Raw genomic sequence first — 19,711 nt, forward strand, 5'->3', positions numbered from 1 at the left:
TGCGGAGTTGCTATGTAGAAGAACCACAGATGCACTGGCGCATTACCTGAAGTTACTTCCTGGTGATGTGCTAATGAATATGGACGATCTTGATGATCTTATAGCTTCTTTGGTGGATGATATGGCAACTAGCGCCAATGAACTCCTGCAGAAGAAGCCGGCATAACCTCTGGTACACATGTGAGGGCTAGAAGATGCGCCAGAGAGAAAGAAAACCCTAAATGGAGAGCAGAGAAGTAGAGTATGCAAAGGCTTCATAGTGGGGTTACCTCTGGGAATGGCAGCCTAGGGAAGGTAAAGTAGGACGAAGGCAGTGCAGGAGGAAGAATCAACAGGCGAGAAGGAAGGTCGAAGAGGGAGGGGATGGCGATGGCGGACGAAAGCTTGAAGCCATGAAACATTGAGGTGATGGAACTCCTGAGGACATGTCAAGCTCGCATGTGCTACTCTAGGCAGATTTGACTTCCTTGCAATGAGCAACACCACATGTGAAAAACAAGGTGAGGGATGGTGCGCATGCTCAGATGCTGAGCTCTGACAAGCCCCAGTCCGTACTCTGCGTTCCTGTAGACGGCTCTAAGCAAAATTTCGCACGCCTTCTCACCTTGAAAAGTGCTGGCCGTCCATGTGGATGCCATCCGTGAAAGAACACCCAAGCTAACCCAACACTAAGGCCTTTCCTTAGCATGCCAAAAATGAATCACCTCTTAGTTTCTTGCTAACCAATGAACATCAAAGAATAGTCAGGTCAGGTCTGTGAACAATATAGAAACTCAATGCAACCAACAATTACTTTATGTTAATATATCAACTCAATGCAACCAGCAATTACTTTATGTTTTAATTGAGAAGGTTATATATATAAGGTAAACGCATTGATGTGGGAAGATTTTTGTTGGTTTTTCTCTTGAGAGGTTTTAAATGTCATCTCCTCCATTCCATACTAGGTGTCACTATTGATAATTAGCTACAAGATGCTTTATCTTAGCTTTGGAGGATGATCTTATTTAATAATGAAGCATTTAAGAATATACTTGGCACTATTATCGATGCATAGAGAATGTTTGCATATGTTGCCACCTTGGGGAAAGGTGAGGGAGGAGAGTGTCACATAGTCGAGTCTTGCTTCTAATTAGCTACAGCAACGCGCGGGTCACATACTAGTATATATAAAGTAGCTTAAATTTTTCAAGGAAGGAGAGACCCTCCATGTGTCATTCACCGCTTCATCTCAAAGAAAACCTTAAGGAACACTTAATTTAAAATGCAAAAGTGAAAGGTAAGTATTGACATGGTAGAAAATAAAAACACAAAGACTTTTGAGTTTGGCAATGTAAAGTCAAAAGTACTCTTATCTATATTCATAATATTTAGAGTCCTTCCGAAGGCCATGTAGTTTTAATCCAGCTTTGAATTGAAATTGAAAGGTGACCACTCACTACTTTTGTTTTTAAAATCTATTTGAAGGGTGGCTTTACTTTGCATTTTGAAGGCCATAAAGAACTCCTCCCTTTGTAAGCCTCATGATTATTTGACACCCCCTCTGTTAGGTAGGATCAATTGTCCCTATAAATTGGAGGTAAACAGATTGGTTTTGTGTTGTCCAATGGTTGATTAATCCCCAGGGGATCACTATGTGATCACAGTTAAAGTGAATCCCAAGTAAACTCGATGTGAAGATCAACAAGTGATCCCCGTGAAAATCCCAATCGAGATATGATCACCTTGTGAATCCACCTATTTCAAAGTGATGATTGTGTGACCCCAACTGTCCTAAAGTGATCTCTAAGTGAATACCATGTGATCCTCTCCCTGTCATTTTTGCTATATCATTTTACTTTCTCACCTTTATTTCAAGTGACATGCAATAACTTAGTGGGAGATTCATAGACTCCGATGTGGTAGCTGGTGGTTCAAGTTGCGGAGGCTCAACCCAGTCAAAATCTTTTGCTTCTTGAGAATAAACGAACGGTCCACATCTTCCCAAGATCATGGACCATCGATCCCACTGACAAGGGGGTGTAAAAGAGTCTCGAGGCTTTTCAAGCTTGCACGAATCTACCATGTCATGAATCTTGGTGCTCAAAGCTTAGCAGTTGTACACACATGCTCGTGTTTTGTTTGTATGTATATGTCTGTGTATGAGAGAGAGAGAGAGAGAGAGAGAGAGAGAGAGAGAGAGAGAGGGAGGGAGGGACCCGTTGTCTCTGTGTGTGTGTGTGTGAAAGACATAATCAACATACCATCATTCGCGCATGTGCTGGAGCGTTGCACGGAGGCCTTTCACATTTACATTACATTCATGTAGTACAACGAGATCAATGATTTAGTGATGGGACTCTAGCGATTTATTGTGTATGCCATGTACGTATTGTATGTGTGTGTGTGTGTGTGTGTGTGTGAGAGAGAGAGAGAGAGAGAGAGAGAGCGAGAGAGCGACGTTGTTGCTTGCAAGCTTGTGTGTGAGTGAGAGTGCTACGAAATAGAAAATGGTCCATGCGATTCATCGTGTGTGTGTGTGTGTGTGTGTGTGTGTGAGAGAGAGAGAGAGAGAGAGAGAGAGAGAGAGAGAGAGAGAGAGAGAGAGAGAGAGAGAGAATGCATGTGTAAGTGAGTGATTGAGTTAGAGTACCATTTGCTATAGTCTATGTGAGTGAGTGTATGTATGTGACACACACACACACACACACTCTTGGTTGCTCATTTGGTGGGTTTGGCTAATGAAATCCCACACTTACTTCCACTGAGGCACTTCTACTCTAATTCAACTGTTCTACCTATGCTTGATCTCCTTACAGTTGGTTTTGATGCTCTAGTTAGACCTCTAAAAGAGCCTCCCTTGGAAAAATCATCCTCTGGTTCTGTCTAAGTCTTTTGGTTTTACTTCTTTCCCCTGTAAATGAGGTAAGATTGATTTGATTTGTAATAAGGTCTCTTTGGAACATTGAATGCTACTAAACCCCTAGTTACAACCTAAAGGTTCACTTTATCTAAGTAGGGTTAAAACTACCCTTCGTTGGCATAGTCTTGGTGAATTCCATGTGGAAGATGTATGAGTCAATTTGACTCCCTTTTCTCATTTCAGCTACTCTAAAACTGCACCTACTTATTTGATCCTTTGTACTCAACCCATTTGGGGTGCCCTCAGCCACAACCTTGAAAATTAGATACTTTCTTCTATTGGGTTTGGTGGGGTCTTTTTAAGTTTTTATTAGCCACTAAAGGGTCCGTGGCCACTTGCATTTGGGTGTGACTCTTTGCCATGCCGGGCTCTCATGGCATGTTTGTCTGATGCACATTACACATTTGCTTGTTTGGGCTCCACCTGACAATACTGATGCGGAGGCGGCTCTGAAACGGCGAGCCATTCACGACTGTGGACCCGTGGAGCAGAAAGGGATGCTCTCTAGTGAATGGTCTTCATCTATATAACCGGTGAGTCTTCAGACTCACTTAGCATTGCTACCTTTGCATCTGCTTGTGTGTGTATCTTGTGGTATAGAGAGAAGGTTCACTGTGTTATAAGAAAATGGCTAAAGGAAAGGACAAGCAGGCCATTGTAGAGTTATCAGCTCCAACTCAATCTCAGGTAGCTGAAGTTCTGACTCTGATGGAAGATGTACCTTTTTTACTTTTATGGCTTAAAAGGACTATGCTAATTGGTTCTGTCATTATGAAGCCATGGTTCTTGGTTGCTCATACTGTTCTGATATTGTATGGGACTTTAGCTTGGAAACAACCTGCATTGTATGGCCGTGAATTTCTCTCATAAACTCTAGCTGTCTAATTGATGTATCGATGAGTATTTCATATTGTACTGCTGCCGAAATCTCTCACTGCCATCTAGCCTTTGGTGGCTATTGGATGGTTGGCTGATCCTATTCTCTGATGTGTGGTGCCTAGTTTGATGGTGAAGGGTTTGGTTATAGCCCTGTAGATAGTGTAGCAGCGGCAATCTTTTTTATGCAAGTGGAAGTTCTATGGTAACACATCAGATTGGATTTTTTGGCTGCTACCTGGTTTATTGTGGATACATTGGAACATACTGGATAGTGGTTGGTATACTTTGTTGTCCCTGGATAGGTTATAAATATTGCAAGTGCTGCTGCTTAGTGTTATGTTCTCTATGACTAACCAATGATTGGCTTATTAGGTTGTTCTCCTGACATCAGCCTTGTGACTGATGCCTTTGTTATGATTTGAACACTAAAAGGAGCTCTTTACTAGTGTTTTTCAATTCCATTGGCTGGTTTGTTGGCCTCCTTTGATGTTGTAGCAATACTTCATACATCAATTTCTTTTACATTTGTTATGTTATATGTGCAGTATAAGATATACATATAGGTGCTGAGCTTATGGTATTGATATGCTAGGCTTATTTCCTTGTATTTTTGAGCGAGAACTAGGCTGCTGAAATTGTGTTTACCTTATGGTTTGGTGTTAAGATTGGTTGGGAAACTCTTGAAACCTTTGATAGCTTGCTGGGTAATTGGAATGATAGTTTCATATGCATTTTAGGCTTATTGCTGCTAGTCTTTGATACTGATGCATACATATGTGATCATATTAAGATATAATAGTGGTTTAGAGACACTTAACTTGCTACAAGGTGTGGTGATCTCTATATATGCTGAATATGCTTTCAGCTAGTAGACTTATTTTTCAATAAAAATCTCGTGGAAGCCTCACAAATGCTTATAAGGGTGCTTATAGACACCAAGGTTTAGATTGACGGCACATATGAGTACCATCACTGATCCGATAAAAGTAGCTGCCATTAATGCCAAACTTTGCAAGAATAAGAAACAGGAATATGTTGCCCACTTTCGGGCAAAGATGGTCCCTAAAACTCGGCTCTGACCCTTTCTCTTTAGGGCCTGTAAAGCTAAGAATATTCCACCAACTTTCCATGGAATGAACAATTAAACTTTGTTGATTTCTTGTCACTTGTGCATTTGAAACTTTGGTACATAATATGATTTTTTAATAAAAACTTTGACTGCTATCTAGTTGGGTGACATCTATAACATGTGGGATACCCACGCATCACCTGCATACGGTCCCAATGCTAACTATGTGTTGTATTGTTTCTATGGATGCATGTGAGGGTTACCTTCTCAACTCTAGTTGTCAAAGTTTGGTTTTTGGATGAAGGAGACGGACTTGTGTTTCTTCAACCTACTGAGAGGCTCTTAGTTTTCTCTTCTACTTTGTATAAGACCTTTTCTGATTTATGAATTGGATTTATACACCTTGTTCACTGACATAGTAGCTAAGTGTCTTTTGTATCTTGTCAAAGATCGTTGGTGTAGATGTTATTATGTTATTGAAACACACACACACACACACACACACACACACACAGGGCTTGGAGAATAAGCATTGATATTACAATCGAAATTTGACAAAGTGACGATCGACGAAAGCCTCAATCCAAAATGAGGAATCGACAATTGACATTGACATCGACATCGACATCTACGAAATTGAGAATCGATGGATTCAGAAATCAATGGAATTGGAAAAGTTCGATTTGAGAAATCCAAGGCAGGTTATGGAAGCCCAAGGCAGGAGCGCACCTCAACATACAACAAAGGCAGACAATGGGAGGCAACTCCAACAACTCTCGGGTGTTTTTGAAGGTGTAGAAACTAGATTTCTTTAAGCTTTGCGGGTGCTCTTTCCTTGGAATTGTATGGAATTTAAAAGTGAATCTCAAAATTCATAGTGGTATTGCACTATACTTAGGTTTTTTCAAGCGCTTAAAGGAAAATTAGAATTTTTGAGACAATTCTCAAAATTTTGTGAGGGGAGTTATACTAAATTTAGTTGAGGGAGAGTGCTTTCTCCCAAAAACTTAGAAAAATTACGTAAGAAATTTTTTAAGGGCAACTACTATTATATTTGAAGGCGTTTACACTCAATTTCTCTATACTTTGTTAGTTTCCTCACCTTCAAATTTAGAATTTAGACATAAATTTCAAAATCTGGAGGAGGGATTTACTAAACCTAGGATTTTTTGAGCATTCAGCTATACTAAGTTTTTTTGCAAAAAATTTACAGGCAAATTAGTATATTTGAAGGTTTTTGCACTTGCACTTTGTAGATTCTTTAAATTTTATCTATGAACTTTGTAGTTTCTTTGACTTTTGGAGGTATTGTCACCTTCAATTTAAAATTTAAGGTGGAGTGCTCGACTTCCGTGGCTCGGGTCATGGATTTGAGTGTAACCAAACGACCCTATGATTTGCTTTGACTTGCATAGGATTTGTACGATTGGAAAAAAAATTTGTTATTCTTTTTTTATCCATGTCTCTTTTGGAGCATGGGGATGTTCACTTTGTGAAGTGAGTGCTGGTAAAAACATTTTTTTTTAAAAATAGGGATAAATCTTAAAGTTTATGGATGGAATTATACTAAACCTAGGTTTTTTCCTCCAATTGCTATGGGTGTCCTAACCTTCAAATTAATCTTATGAGTATGTGGTCCATCCTATGGACGAAGAGAGAGAGAGAGAGAGAGAGAGAGAGAGAGAGAGAGATCCTTTTCTTGGTGCCTAATCCACTCTCTTTCTTTCTTTACCTTAGTCTCCCACCCCCCGTCCAAGCTCTTTCCTTATGTCACGTGGCAGGGTCTCCAAGGTGCATTAGATATAGTTGAGAAAATTTGTAGGTGCGATTACACTAAACCTAGTTTTTTCTCGAGTACTTTGATACACAATAGGTTTTCTCTATTATTCAATAGTCCATTATCTACACTCCAATACACATAATTTTTTCTCTATTATTCAATAGTCCATTATAATTGAGCTTAACAAATTAAAGGAAGGGAGGGCCTCCAAGCATTGCCTTCTGGTTGAATTGCATGGCATGTTGTATCAATGTCAAAATTATGTTGTTGAGTCCCTACTGGGTCATCCTCCTTTTCATGGACACATTAAAGAGCCTTCAAAAATTGCATGAAGTGGTTCAGGTTCTACACAATTCCATTCTTTCCCAATGACCTGCAATAGTCATGATCATGCGTTTGACAATACGTGTGTGTGTGTGTGTGTGTGTGTGTGTGTGTGTGAGAGAGAGAGAGAGAGAGAGAGAGAGAGAGAGAGAGAGAGAGAGAGAGAGAGTACACAAATCCAACCTTTTCCAACAACGGACAGACTATATAGCCAAAATTGTGTGCCTGATAGCTTGTATGTGTGTGTATACGCACGTTCATACACACTCTATGTGTGTGTGTGTGTGTGTGTGACTGTCATTGTATGTGCCAGAGAGAGAGAGAGAGAGAGAGAGAGAGAGAGAGAGAGAGAGAGAGAGAGAGAGAGCTCCCACTAGCAAGTAGACAGAGAAAGAGAGAGTGAGGTGGGTCACTAGGGCCAGGACCAAGACCTAGACCAAGGTAGTTGGTGGTGATTACATATAGTATGATAGGCCAAGCAATGGTGCCGCGATATTCAACAACAACTCGATTGTGAAGTGGTGGCAAACAGGGGGACAATCATTGCTTGCTGCCATGGAGCACTTGGTAGTAGCAAATATATGCTCAAGATAACGAGTGTACATGGTTTTTTTTCTTGGAGTGATTCCAAGGACTATAGTTCCATTCTCTTCATATATGAGAGAGAGAGAGAGAGAGAGAGAGAGAGAGAGAGAGAGAGAGATCCAATTGCCATGCTTTTCTTTGCCGCAGCAGCACGCAGGTCACATACTCGTAGTTTATAAATGGGTCTCTTCATTTAAGGATCTAATGACTTTTTTGTCAACTATTTGATTTAAAACATACTTTTTTTTGGTATTTTTTTTTTCATTTACAGACAATTTCTAATTAAAAGTTTATAAATTGTCCTTAAATGAAAGAACTTTTTCACCATTAAGATTTTGTTCTCAACTTTTGATTTTGATATGCAGATGTAGTCTTATTACTTTAGTGCATGTATTATTATTAGGGATTAGCTTATTTTTTTTTTTCACACAACTAAGATTTTTTTTTCAACTTTTTGTTTTGATACATAAATGTCACCTTGTTACTTTAGTGCATGTATTATTATTAAGGATTAAGTTTAGACATTTTCAATATTCATTTGTATCCTAAATATATTATGGATTTCTTTCATTTAATAGCATGCATGATTTTATTGTGTAGTTTGTTTTATTTATATATTTAGACAAGAATTGGATCAATTCTTAAACTCTCACTAATATTTTATATGCTTTATGTTTTCATGAGGTCAATTAATAAAACACTCATATATAAGGACATAAGGAAGAAGATTTTTGGTGCAATTTTTTTATCATTGAATTGAATTGTTGGATGTTTTCCATGTGGCATTTGAACGTTTTTGGATTTAAATGTGTGCATATGGGAGTGCCCCCCCACTCCTCTCACTTCATTGGAGTCGAGGTAGCTCTCTCTCTCTCTTTTCTGAAGGCCACTGTAAATTTTACCTTGTTTTATGATATGGAGCCCATGCTCTTAAATGAAAGATCTGTTTACAAATTAAAATAACAAAAAAAAGATGAAAGAGGACGAAAAAGATTGTGTGTGACCAAATTTTTAATGGTCCTCTTTAAAGAAAGAGGCACACAATTGTCAACACCTTTCACAAAAGCTTTAAAAAAAAAAAAAAAGATTGTACACGTGTCCTCCATCCGATCGATTTGCATCCATGATCCAAAATTTGCACCAAAAATCCACTCACCCCACTATGGCCTTCTGCAGGCCAATAAGAGCCGGGTCGCACCCGGCAGGAGTGGGGGGAGCATGGTGAGCATATTCACCATTTTCAGAAATTCCTATAACTTTTGCGCGAAAACCGAATGCACCCAATAATCCCACTGTCAGTTTCAAAAAGGGAGGGCATAAGCGAGGGTTGCGGGAGAATTCTTCTCTCCTTGATCGTATGGTAGCTGGAGCTGACGGTGAGGAAGCATTTTCGCTGGTTTTTTATGCCCTGATCTTTTCTATGTTGCTGTGATGCTAGGTGAGACTCGGTGTCTCCCCCCACTCAAACGGGCCCAACCCGGCTCTAAAGATGGTATGAACTCTTTGTATCCGTAACCATGAGTCGTACAATCATCTACAACCTGACTTAAGAAGCGGGCACGATGTATGAAAGAGTCAAATAGCGAGAGTTGAAATGGTAAGAAGCGGTGTAGTAGACTGTAGCACCAGCCTGCTGTCTGGAATATCTGGATGTGTGTAACAGAGTGTGTGTGTGTGTGAGAGAGAGAGAGAGAGAGTCCTTAAATGCGACCTTTTCCATCAAACCCAGGGTGGCGGCATTTTCTCTGTCTCTCTCCTTTTCTCTCTCTCTCACACAACCCGCACCCACCCACATACACAGGTTCTAGCATTCTGTTTCGATTTGGCAATTCCTTTTGGTTTGGGTCATTGCTCGTGAACTGAATACCTCTCATCAGCATCCCTCTCAACATCCGAGCATTCATGTATTCTCAACTTTCAGGTGGGCTTTTCAATCTGTGTGTGTGTGTGTGTGTGTGTGTGTGTGTGAGTGAGTGAGTGAGAAGCGCATGCGTGTCTGTGTGTGTGTGAGAGAGAGAGAGAGAGAGAGAGAGAGAGAGAGAGAGAGAGATGAATTCAGCCTTAATACAATCAATCTCTGCTGTTTGTGGCTGGTCCTTCAATATATCCATTCTCCTGTGCATGCAGGTGAGTGTGGGTGCGAGGTCATTCTCGCATATGTGTGTGCAGTCGTGCCTAAGAGCACTGCGTGCGGGCGTGTGTGTGTGTGTGGTGAGAGAGAGAGAGAGAGAGAGAGAGAGAGAGAGAGAGAGAGAGAATTTTCCATGCCCAATCTCAGTATTTCAAAAGACAAGGATCTGGATACTTTTGCACTTCTGTAATCCCATTAATTTAGTCATTCGCTGTGGCGCCTTTTTTTCCTGCTTTGTCAACACCAGCACTCAATTGAGCTCTATTTTGAGCAATTTAGGAGTTATCTCTATTGAGCTTATCAGAAAGAGATGAATTTCATTGTGAACAATACACAATTCTCTTATTGCCTCACTGCAAAGCATGGCAAGGATACGGTTATCTGACTTAAACTATCCCGCCCACGGTGTGGGTATTGGCATGATTGTATTATTTAGAAAGCATGTTTTGATGCCGGCTAGTGGCAACGGTAATCTGGCATGTCTATTTAAGTGGACAGTTGCATATATCGATGCCTGCCAGTGGCAATGGGAATCTGGTCGGAATTCAAGCGGCCTCTATGTGTTGGCTTTGAGTTTGAGGGTGATTAGAGCTTGTTTAAACATTACTCTGGTCATTATCATTTATATACATCGATTGATGAAGATAAAGGCTTTGACTAATTGCCATCCGTTTCTAATTCAGCTTTTGCTAAAATTGTGTCATTGCAGATTCTCTTGGTGTACATATTGGAGCTTGATCTCTCTCAAAAGCTTTTGAAGATCAGACATAGCCAACCTGAATAGCTTACCTAATACGAGTTTTGGAATTACCTTTTATAAATCAAACCCTCAATTCTTCCACTTGCACTTCTTCTCGATGCTTTCTGCTAAATACAACGCTTTGTTAGCAGAAACATGTAGAAAAAATAGAGGAAAATCACAAGAAAAGAGTGGTTTTTTCAGAGGAACGTTAATTTTCATCATACTTTTTACGTCTTCAAAGCTATGTGGTGGCATCACGGATCAAGTTGAAGGTGTGCAACTCCTCTGCTCTTCTTTTGCTCTTTTGACTCATATTTGCAGACATATGTGTAGGCATTATTTTAATTTTATGGTTGAACTTTGTATTGTTTTCTTCTTTTCTGACATGCAAACATGCGTACACCTTAAATTCATGTAAGCATTTCTGTGGGTATATACGTAAATGTATGTCTAGGTATATATGTGTATACATGTATATACAGATATGTATATGTGCATGTGTGTATGTACGTGTGTATTTAGATATACAGATATATTTGTATATGTGTATACGGAGCTTGTGTTTTGGGCATGTATTTATGTATGTACGTCTATTCAAATTTGCAAATATATATGTCTAGGGTTTCTTAATCAAGAGCAACACCTATCAGCATTTTCTTTTTGGCAAGTTTTAATGGTTTCTATTTTTTTCTCAGTTGATGCTTTGAAGGCCATACACCGTGACGCTGGGGACGTTTTTAACAGGCTTGCAAATTGGGTTGGAGAGGATCCTTGTGGGTCAGCATGGACAGGAGTGTCATGCGAAACCATAAACGGAACAGATCATGTAACAGAGCTGTATGTGATTGTGTGAACCCCTTCGATTGTTAGTGTCTTGTAAGAGGCAGATTTCTCACTAACGCAGAAGTCTATTATGCCGGAACATTTTTCCTTTTCTAGCTTGGTACATGACTTTGACTAAAGAAGACCTTAGATTTGGGCATGGATTAGAGAGGATTAGTGAGAGTAGCATTCATGATGTGTGTGTGTGTGTGCGCGCGCAAAGAGAAGAAGAAGCCTGAGAGAATTTTACATCATAGGAAAAATCCCAAGAGACCTCAAAGATCTACCCTACAAGTCTTGAACTCAAGAGCCAATACTTCAGTGGGAACTGGATAACCAATTTACCACACTTGGGTGGCACAATGTAGACTCTAAATGAACTCTCGATTATGCATCTAAAAAGAGAGATTACAAACCTCTTATGTACGCACATAGAGGGTTACATCATGGGTATATCATAGAGTCAAACCTCACCATATACATCATCATCCTAGGTGGAAAGTAGCCCATGTCATCACATGGCATATCACATGATTTATGACACATAGGCATTCTAGTAGACTAGGGAGGGTACACACCAAGAAGCATAAAACATAGGCTGAAGCTCACAAATCCTAACACGTAGTGGATCATCATCATAGAGGGCGAGAGAATGCACTTTGTTGTTCCTGATCTTGACATGTTTTGCAGGCGTTTGTTGAACATGAATCTCACAGGAACAATAGCTCCCGATGTGGGGAATCTTACTCAGCTTATTTATCTGTAAGTGTGCTGGCTCACTTTCAAAACTGTGAGCTTTTCAAGAATCAGCATAACATGGATATCAGGCATTGTTAATTCGAGCATACTATTGGTATTTAGTGAGGGTAACAGAGTCTTTGTACAGGGAGAGTGTGTGCGCTTGGTTCATTTAGTGCATTGTGTGGTGGTGTAAGGGCTTAATTTACTGCATTCAGACAGTTCTGAGATTGATTTCGGGACAGGATTTGCTGTATTTAAATTATTTGTTGTAATGTGAAGGGATTTTATGTGGAACAACATCACTGGCTCAATCCCCCCTGAAGTAGGCAATCTGAGCAAGCTCTTTTTGTTGTAAGTGGTATTTCTTTCTCTCCGATTCTTGCTTCCCACTTCATGGTGAATGAAATTTTTTAGTGGTTAAAGCTAAAGTAGTTATGAGGGTAGTCTTAGTGGTACAGTCAGTATGTTTCAAGCTTTGGTACATGAAGTAGTTTGATGATTATGACAATTTCTTTTCTTCAGACTTCTCAACGGCAACCAGTTGAGTGGGCAATTGCCACCAGAACTTGGAAACTTGTCAGAGTTGAACCGAATACAAATCGACCAAAACAACATATCTGGCCCTGTACCCTCCACTTTTCAGTTTCTCAACAAGGCACAGCATTTGTAAGCATAACAGATCGCCAGAATGTAGCTTATGAGTGTGAAAGTACTTCCTAAAGTTTTTCGTGTACAAGCAATTGTGGGTAGGTGCGTGGCGTGTGCTGCCAATCAGGTCTAAGCATTTGTATTTTCATGATGTGTGCAGCCATATGAATAACAACTCTTTGAATGGAAGCATACCCCCTGAGTTAGGCCGACTTGAAAGCTTGGTCCATCTGTAAGGATATTTTTCCCTTATTATGAAACTTCAAATAATATAGGCTCTTAAATTGGGCCTTTTCATCCTTAAGTTTGGGGCTTTTCTTGATGGAATGATCATTTGCCTTGCAAAAATTTAATTTTAACTGATTTGTGGTTTTGAATACCAGTTTGCTAGATAACAACGATCTTTCTGGGGAGCTTCCACCTGAGCTTTCAAATATTTCCACTTTATTAATAATGTAAGCCAATCAATGGTCTTCATTTGTGCTGCACACTGTTGATCGTATTGAACTTGTGGTTTTGTTGTTGTGGTATCTGCTGCAGGCAACTTGACAACAACCACTTTAGTGGCTCCATACCTTCTATCTACTCTGCATTGTCAAAATTAACAAAGCTGTAAGCTCTTTCAAACCTATGAACAGATAGAAGTTTTTAAGTCTTATGTCTCAAGATTATTATGCCCTTCTCCTATGAACAAATAAAAGTTTTCAAGTCTTATGCCTCAAGATTATTATGCCCCTCTCCTAATGGCTTCTCAAATTATAAATTCAATGCATCCATAGAGCATGAAAGCAGAAGAACAAGCCAAGAGAAAGGTTAAGTAAAGAGAAATAGGATGTAGAAGGCATACACAAGGTAAAGAAAAGAGAAATAGAATGTGAAAATGCATACACCGTTGCATGCACGCTATACCATCTTCTATATAAAGAGTACAATGACTTTTGGATTTCCATTTCATGAGGCTTTTAATTTCCTACACTATTACCCTTCACTTTTGCGGTTGATGTTTGAAAGGTTTTTAATGTCTCTGAAATGATGGCGCTTCCCTACAGAGTGTTTCAATTGCTACTGCTAAGGATGTGGCTTATACATCTTCACGTCCATGTCATAGGCTCAGCAGCCTTACACAAGCTTGGAGTGTGGGCAAGAAGAATGAACGTAATGGGGAGAGTTCAAAAGAACGGGCTGTCATTTTGCGCTTTCCCTCCATGGAAGAAAAGAAAACTTGTTAAAGAAGAGGCCAACCCTCAAGAAAACAGGTATCTTTTTAGGAGATGACCTTACCCTCTCACAGCTTGCACATATGAGAGAGGTCGTGCCGGAGATTATAGCAGCAAGGGAGAAGGGAAAGTTAGCCTTTTACGGAGATGGGTAAGTAGTGATTACAGAGTGCCGCTCTACATGACGGTGCGAGACCTATGGGACCACTCTCAGGATGGCGGTTTGTAACTGTAATGGTTCGTATAGACTTGATGTGGGGGCCTTTGAGGACAGCTTCAGAGACGGAGACATTGTTTTCTACTCATAGATTCATCAGGCTCCAAGACAGTTGACGCCGCATATATCAGAATACAGATGGGAGACAGCTTGCCTGACATGCACCAGATCTGAGCATGGGACTAAAGGATCAGGAGGTGTAGCAGTTCTTTTCAGAGAGGAGCTCCAGCCACTACTGCACATAGTTCAGAGAGATGATCAGGCCAGATACATGTGGGTGAGGCTGAGGGCAGAGACTGGACGTTTCTTGTACATCACCTATGCTATTTTCCTCCCAGCACTTCAGTATATGCTTCACCCAAAGGACAGTCTCCTTACTCTGTACTTGATGATGATATTTGGGAGTTCTCCAAGGATGGAGACATCATACTATTGGGAGATTTCAATGCCCGTACAGGCAGTCCACAGATGTTTTTTCATGACACCTCAGAGGAGATGCTCAAAGAGCTAGAGCCAGAGGAGATGGGGCTTGAGAGATGTTCACACGACTGAGAGCATACAGAGTAGGGGAGATACCTCAGGGAGATGACCATTACTCACAGTTTAGCCATACTGAATGGCTTACTGACCTTCCCATCATCTACAGGTTTTACTTGTTTTCCACACAGACATGGGGCCAGTATTGTAGACTATGTTCTGACACATCCGAGCTTTATCTCTCACATTCAAGATTTACAGTAGGACCCAGGCCTGTTGGGATAGCAGTAGATTATGCACTTTTGACATTATCAGTCTCCTTTGAGTACAACACATCTCAAGCCTCACTGTGTGGTAGACATCCACGCTATACTTTTACACCAGAGACTGACTCAGTCTATGCACAGGAGATACATAGACTTTTATGCACATCAGAGCCAGTATACACAATGGAGGAGATCACATCTATTCTGACAGTGACATTACATGGGGCATCGACAGAGGCATACCCACACACTCAGCCTGGTCAGAGACGTCGTTCTGGGCACATGCCTCAGAACAGCTGACATGATGAGGAGTGTCGACAGAGGAGAGCTCAGATCCAGCGGGAGCTTGCATTGGGAGTGATCACCTATAGACAGTCTCGTATTGCTACACGACGACTAGTATGACGGAAGAAGCGAGCTTTCTTGGTCCAGATGGAGTAGGGTTTTTTCAGCTCTTCCTTAGTAGAGATTCAGGAGAGGCTTGGCGTCTATTCCATGAGCAGTCTCCCCCACCAGTGATTACTTCTACGGAGATATGGAGGTGTCACAAACTACGGAGATATGGAGGTGTCACAAACGGGAGCGCATAACAATATAAAATATACTCTGATAAATAGAATTTCTCACTTAATACTGAAGCAAGAGGATATAGAGAGAAATAAATAGAGAGAGAGAGAGAGTGAGAAGACCGACACAGTACTGGGACCAGAAGATGGGCTGGTCTCCCCCCTTAAAGAGAATCTTTTATTAGGGAGAATCTTTTAACAAGCACAAGAACCGGAGAAAACCCCACCGTTCTCATTCTCTGACTCGATGGTCGTTCCTTCTCGTAAGGGAAATTCGAGAGACGAGCTCTCAATCCTTTTTCCGTCTGTACTTGGAGTCGAGACTCCACAGACAATTTCCGAATTCCGTTTCCGGAATTCCCAAGGGTAGGCCGAAGCCTTCTCGCTTCTCCTTCGCGATGAAGTACCTGCAAACACACGCAAACACGCGACAACAATTTAATTCGTATGGCGAATCCACAATAGATACCTGTCGCTCTTTCGCGGGAAAAGCGACTTTCGTGCTTCGTAGTCTCGCGATCTCTTGCGTTACCTGGCGGCACAGTCTTCTCTTGCTGGCGTTGGTAACCCCTTTTCAGTGAGGGCATGTGGTGCTTTAATAGCTCCTTGACCACGGCACGAATAGCTGCTCGCGTAGAGATTGCGGCTGTTTTTTTTAAATTTTATAAAATTTATTTATTTATAAATAATAAATTGTTTTTTTCGTTTCTTTTTTCTGTTGTACTCAAAATAGGGAGAGAGAATTCGCTGGTTGGTTTTGTTGCTTTATTTTCTAAGTAGCTGCCCACTTGAAGCGGCCTCGTATCTCGTAGTAGACGGGGCAGCGGCATATATAATGCAGCTCTGTCTCAGATTCCATGCCACACAAGGGGCATGTCCTGGCCTCTGCTGGTACTCTGCTATATCTCCCAGTTTCAATCCGCAGCTGGTGAGACGATGTGCGTAATTGGTCAATAGCACATCGTATCCCATGAGACAAGTGGGTATCCATGTATCTTGGTCTCGTCACAAAACCATCTTCCGTGAGCTGGAGAAGGTGGTCTCTGTAGAAAGCCATCTTCGTGCCCAATTCTTGTGCTGGTTGTATCCATGTCCTCCTGGTGTCTAGCTGGGTCAGGTCTTGGCGGATGAGCTTGGTGATCTCCGACTGTGTAAGAATGAGAGATGGTGCATCCAATGAGTACTGGAACGGTGGCAGCTTGTCTATGCTGAACCCATGTGCCTGAAACCATGATGTCATCTCCCCATACCAGCATGTTGTATCTCCTTGTATGGCTAACTGTCGGGAAGACTCAAGTGCAATGCGGGCATATCTGTCTCTGGGAAGTTCCCATGTGCGGTTTATGAAGGAGAGTGATTTGGTGAGCGCCTCCACCACTAGTGGGGGGGCCGCTAGCTCTGCTCGGATAATGGCCTGTGGTACTGATGCCTTGGCTCTAATGAGCTGCGAGATCATAGAGACAAGAGGTTTCTCCATGTTCCCCCATCCGTCTGTGCGACCCGGCCTCCCGTGGTGATCCAATGAAGGTCCCCATATCTCAGCCCCATAGAGCAATGCTGAAGCCACCAAGGTGTCAAAGAGCCAGAGCTTCGTCCGGGGCTCCTGAAACTGAACCTGCGAACACATCCTCTCCAATCTACCCAATGCTGTGTGGGCTCTAGTCAGTCTGGTCTCTGCTGCTCTTCTGAGTGAGAATGTAGGTCCGCTAAAAACCACTCCAAGGTAAGTGTAAGCGTCTGTGTACTCCACAGTCTCTTGGCCGTATGTGAATGTAGGTGCTGACCTCCTGATCCACTGTGGGGTGGTATTAAACACCATAACCTTGGTTTTACCCAAGTTGCCAGACAAACCACTTTCGTGGGCAAACGTATGCAAAGCATCCAATTGACGTTGCATTCCCTCTGGGGATTCGGAGATCAACACTATGTCATCAGCATATAACAAAAGTGGAATCCATGTCCCTGCCAAGTGAGCACCTTTATCCCCATCGTCGTCAATGTAGTCAGAAACCTCATCCACATACATACCGAAAAGAGTAGGAGAGAGCGGGCAGCCCTGCTTCACCCCAATGGTGGAGTGAACCGGTGTAGAAAGTCCCTCCGGGGTGCGTACATGCCCTACTACTGATCTGTACAATGCCATGATCCCCCAAATGAGTTCTGTGGGTACTCCCATTTCTTGTAATCTACGCATCAGTCTCGCTCTGGGTACTGTGTCGAAAGCTTTGCGGAAGTCCACAAAGCTACAATAGATCCGTCTCCCATGAGATCTGCCTTCCTCGATGATGGCCCTGAGTGTGAGGATATGGTCAAGAGTAGAGAAGCCTCTTTTGAATCCTGCCTGCCCAGTTGCACGTATTCCTTCCCTCTCTGCCCATCTACTCAGCTGTTGCTCAAGAATGGATGCATACAACTGTGCCAGCGTGTGCCTAATCATAATAGTGCGATAATTCCCAGGCTCCATGGGGTCTCCTGATTTGAAGATAGGTACGATCGTAGATAGGCTCCAAGTGTCCGGTAGGCCCTCACACATGGCACGGTTAAACATAATTGCTAGAAGCTCTGCTAGTAGGTCTTTGGCATGCATGAAATGCTCAGCGACTAGGCCATCATGATCATATGCTCTCCCAGTCTTCATCCTATCAATACTTTCTTCACCATCTCAACGGTGAAAAAGACACATGCGTGTGGCATGGATCGGGGGGGGGGGGGGTGTTGGGGAGGGGCGGCTGTCCAGGTACTGTGTACAAAGATGATGCGTACTGACCCCAGGTCTCTGTGGAGGAAATAGTAGGGGGGGGGGGGGGGGGGACTGCTCATGAAAGAGCTGCCACGCCTCACGCGAGTCCTGACTCAAGAATAGCTGATATAGATCCTGCTCGAGTCGAGCCAAAAAAGCCCTCTTCTTCCGCCGCACCAGGCATCGGAAGTCAATCTGTGACTGTTTGTGAGTGACGTCCCCCAACAACACCTCCCTCTGAAGTCTGGCTCTAGTCTGGCGGCACTCCTCATCGTACCAGCTGTTCTGAGGCATGCTCCCTGATCGGCGGCTCTGTTCAGGTTGGGTGTGTGGGTATGCTTCTGCTGCTGCCTCATGTAATGTCTGTGTCAGTATAGTAGTTAGCTCCTCCAGAGGTCGCCCCGGGTCCTCAGTGCATAGGCGCTTGTAGATTCCGTCCATGTATACAGAATGTGTCTCCCGTGTGAATGTGTAGCGAGTAGGGGTTGCTACTCGTGGCCTGTGTGCTACACTGAACTGGAAGGAGATGGTCATTGACACCAGAGCATGATCCACTGCCACCTTGACCGGTCTGGGCCCAACTGTGAGATCCTGGATACTAGAGATGAGATTCGGCTGTGCCATGACATAGTCCACTGTGCTGGCTCCATGTCTGTGTGGGAAGCATGTAAAACCTCCCGCAGCAGGAAATCTCTCTAGGCCGTTCAAGATGGCCAATCCATGTGTAGTGCCCATGTCTATCAGGTGTCGCTCATACTCAGTATATTCCATATCGTGTGATAGTCTGGAAAGGCCCGTCTCTACCACATCTAGCTCTCTTAGCATCTCCTCGGAAGTACCATAAAACACTGCCTGGTGATGGGTAGTTCTAGCATTGAAGTCCCCTAGGATGATAATGTCACCGTCCCTAGAGAACTCCCATATGTCATCATCCAAAATAGAGAAAGGGGACTGTCCTTTGGGTGATGCATAAACTGATGTACTCGGGAGAAAGTAGCAAATAGCTAGATAGAGGTATCTGCCTGTCTCTGCGTTCAGTCTCACCCACATGTACCTAGCCTGCTCGTCCCTGGGGGCTATATGTATCAGTGGCTGCAGATCCTCTCTAAATAACACTGCCACTCCTCCCGAGCCCCGCCCTCTGTGTTCTGAGCGTGTCTCCTGTCTGTAGGCTGTCTCCCACCTGTATCCACTGATGTGAGGCATGGATTGCCCAGGGGCTTGGTGACAGGTGTGTCTCAGAGTAAAAGATGATGTCTCTTCCAGTAAAGCTATCCTCAAAAGCACCCACATCAAGACGCATAGATCCATTGCAGTTCCAGGCAGCTACTTTGAGTGTGGTCCCTTAAGTCTCGCACCGTCATGTGGAGCGTCTCTCTAGTATTACCACTTTTCCGTCTCGGTAAAAAGCGATCTTGCCTTTTCCCCTTGCCGCTCTAATCTCCGACATTACTTCCTGCAAATGAGCGATCTGCGAGAGGGTGAGATCATCCCCGAGAAAGATGCTAGTCTCTTTAAGAGTTGGTCTTTTCTTCTTTGCTTCCATGGAGGGAAAACGGAGGATGAGTGCTCTTTCTTTTGAGGTTTCTCCACTGCTTCCATTTT

At 42.5% G+C, this 19,711-nt stretch overlaps 1 protein-coding gene across 5 annotated transcripts in view; it reads left to right on the forward strand.

Annotated features, from left to right (window-relative positions):
- Positions 1-9,112: 9,112 nt before the first annotated feature.
- The window catches only part of LOC147421892 (putative LRR receptor-like serine/threonine-protein kinase At1g06840), a 49,150-nt gene continuing 38,551 nt past the window's right edge, over positions 9,113-19,711 (forward strand). The window contains exons 1-9 of one of the 5 annotated variants that reach the window (XM_086503788.1): positions 9,113-9,136; positions 10,380-10,684; positions 11,108-11,249; positions 11,925-11,996; positions 12,255-12,326; positions 12,498-12,641; positions 12,784-12,855; positions 13,007-13,078; positions 13,164-13,235. In XM_086503788.1, coding sequence (XP_086359914.1) covers positions 10,528-10,684; positions 11,108-11,249; positions 11,925-11,996; positions 12,255-12,326; positions 12,498-12,641; positions 12,784-12,855; positions 13,007-13,078; positions 13,164-13,235 — 803 coding nt within the window. In that variant the 5' untranslated portion in view covers positions 9,113-9,136; positions 10,380-10,527. The other 4 variants (XM_086503784.1, XM_086503785.1, XM_086503786.1 and 1 more) reach the window with 4 other exon arrangements.

The sequence above is a fragment of the Adiantum capillus-veneris genome, chromosome 27, assembly GCF_014529385.1.
Source record: "Adiantum capillus-veneris isolate H3 chromosome 27, ASM1452938v2, whole genome shotgun sequence".
Lineage (NCBI taxonomy): Eukaryota > Viridiplantae > Streptophyta > Polypodiopsida > Polypodiales > Pteridaceae > Adiantum > Adiantum capillus-veneris.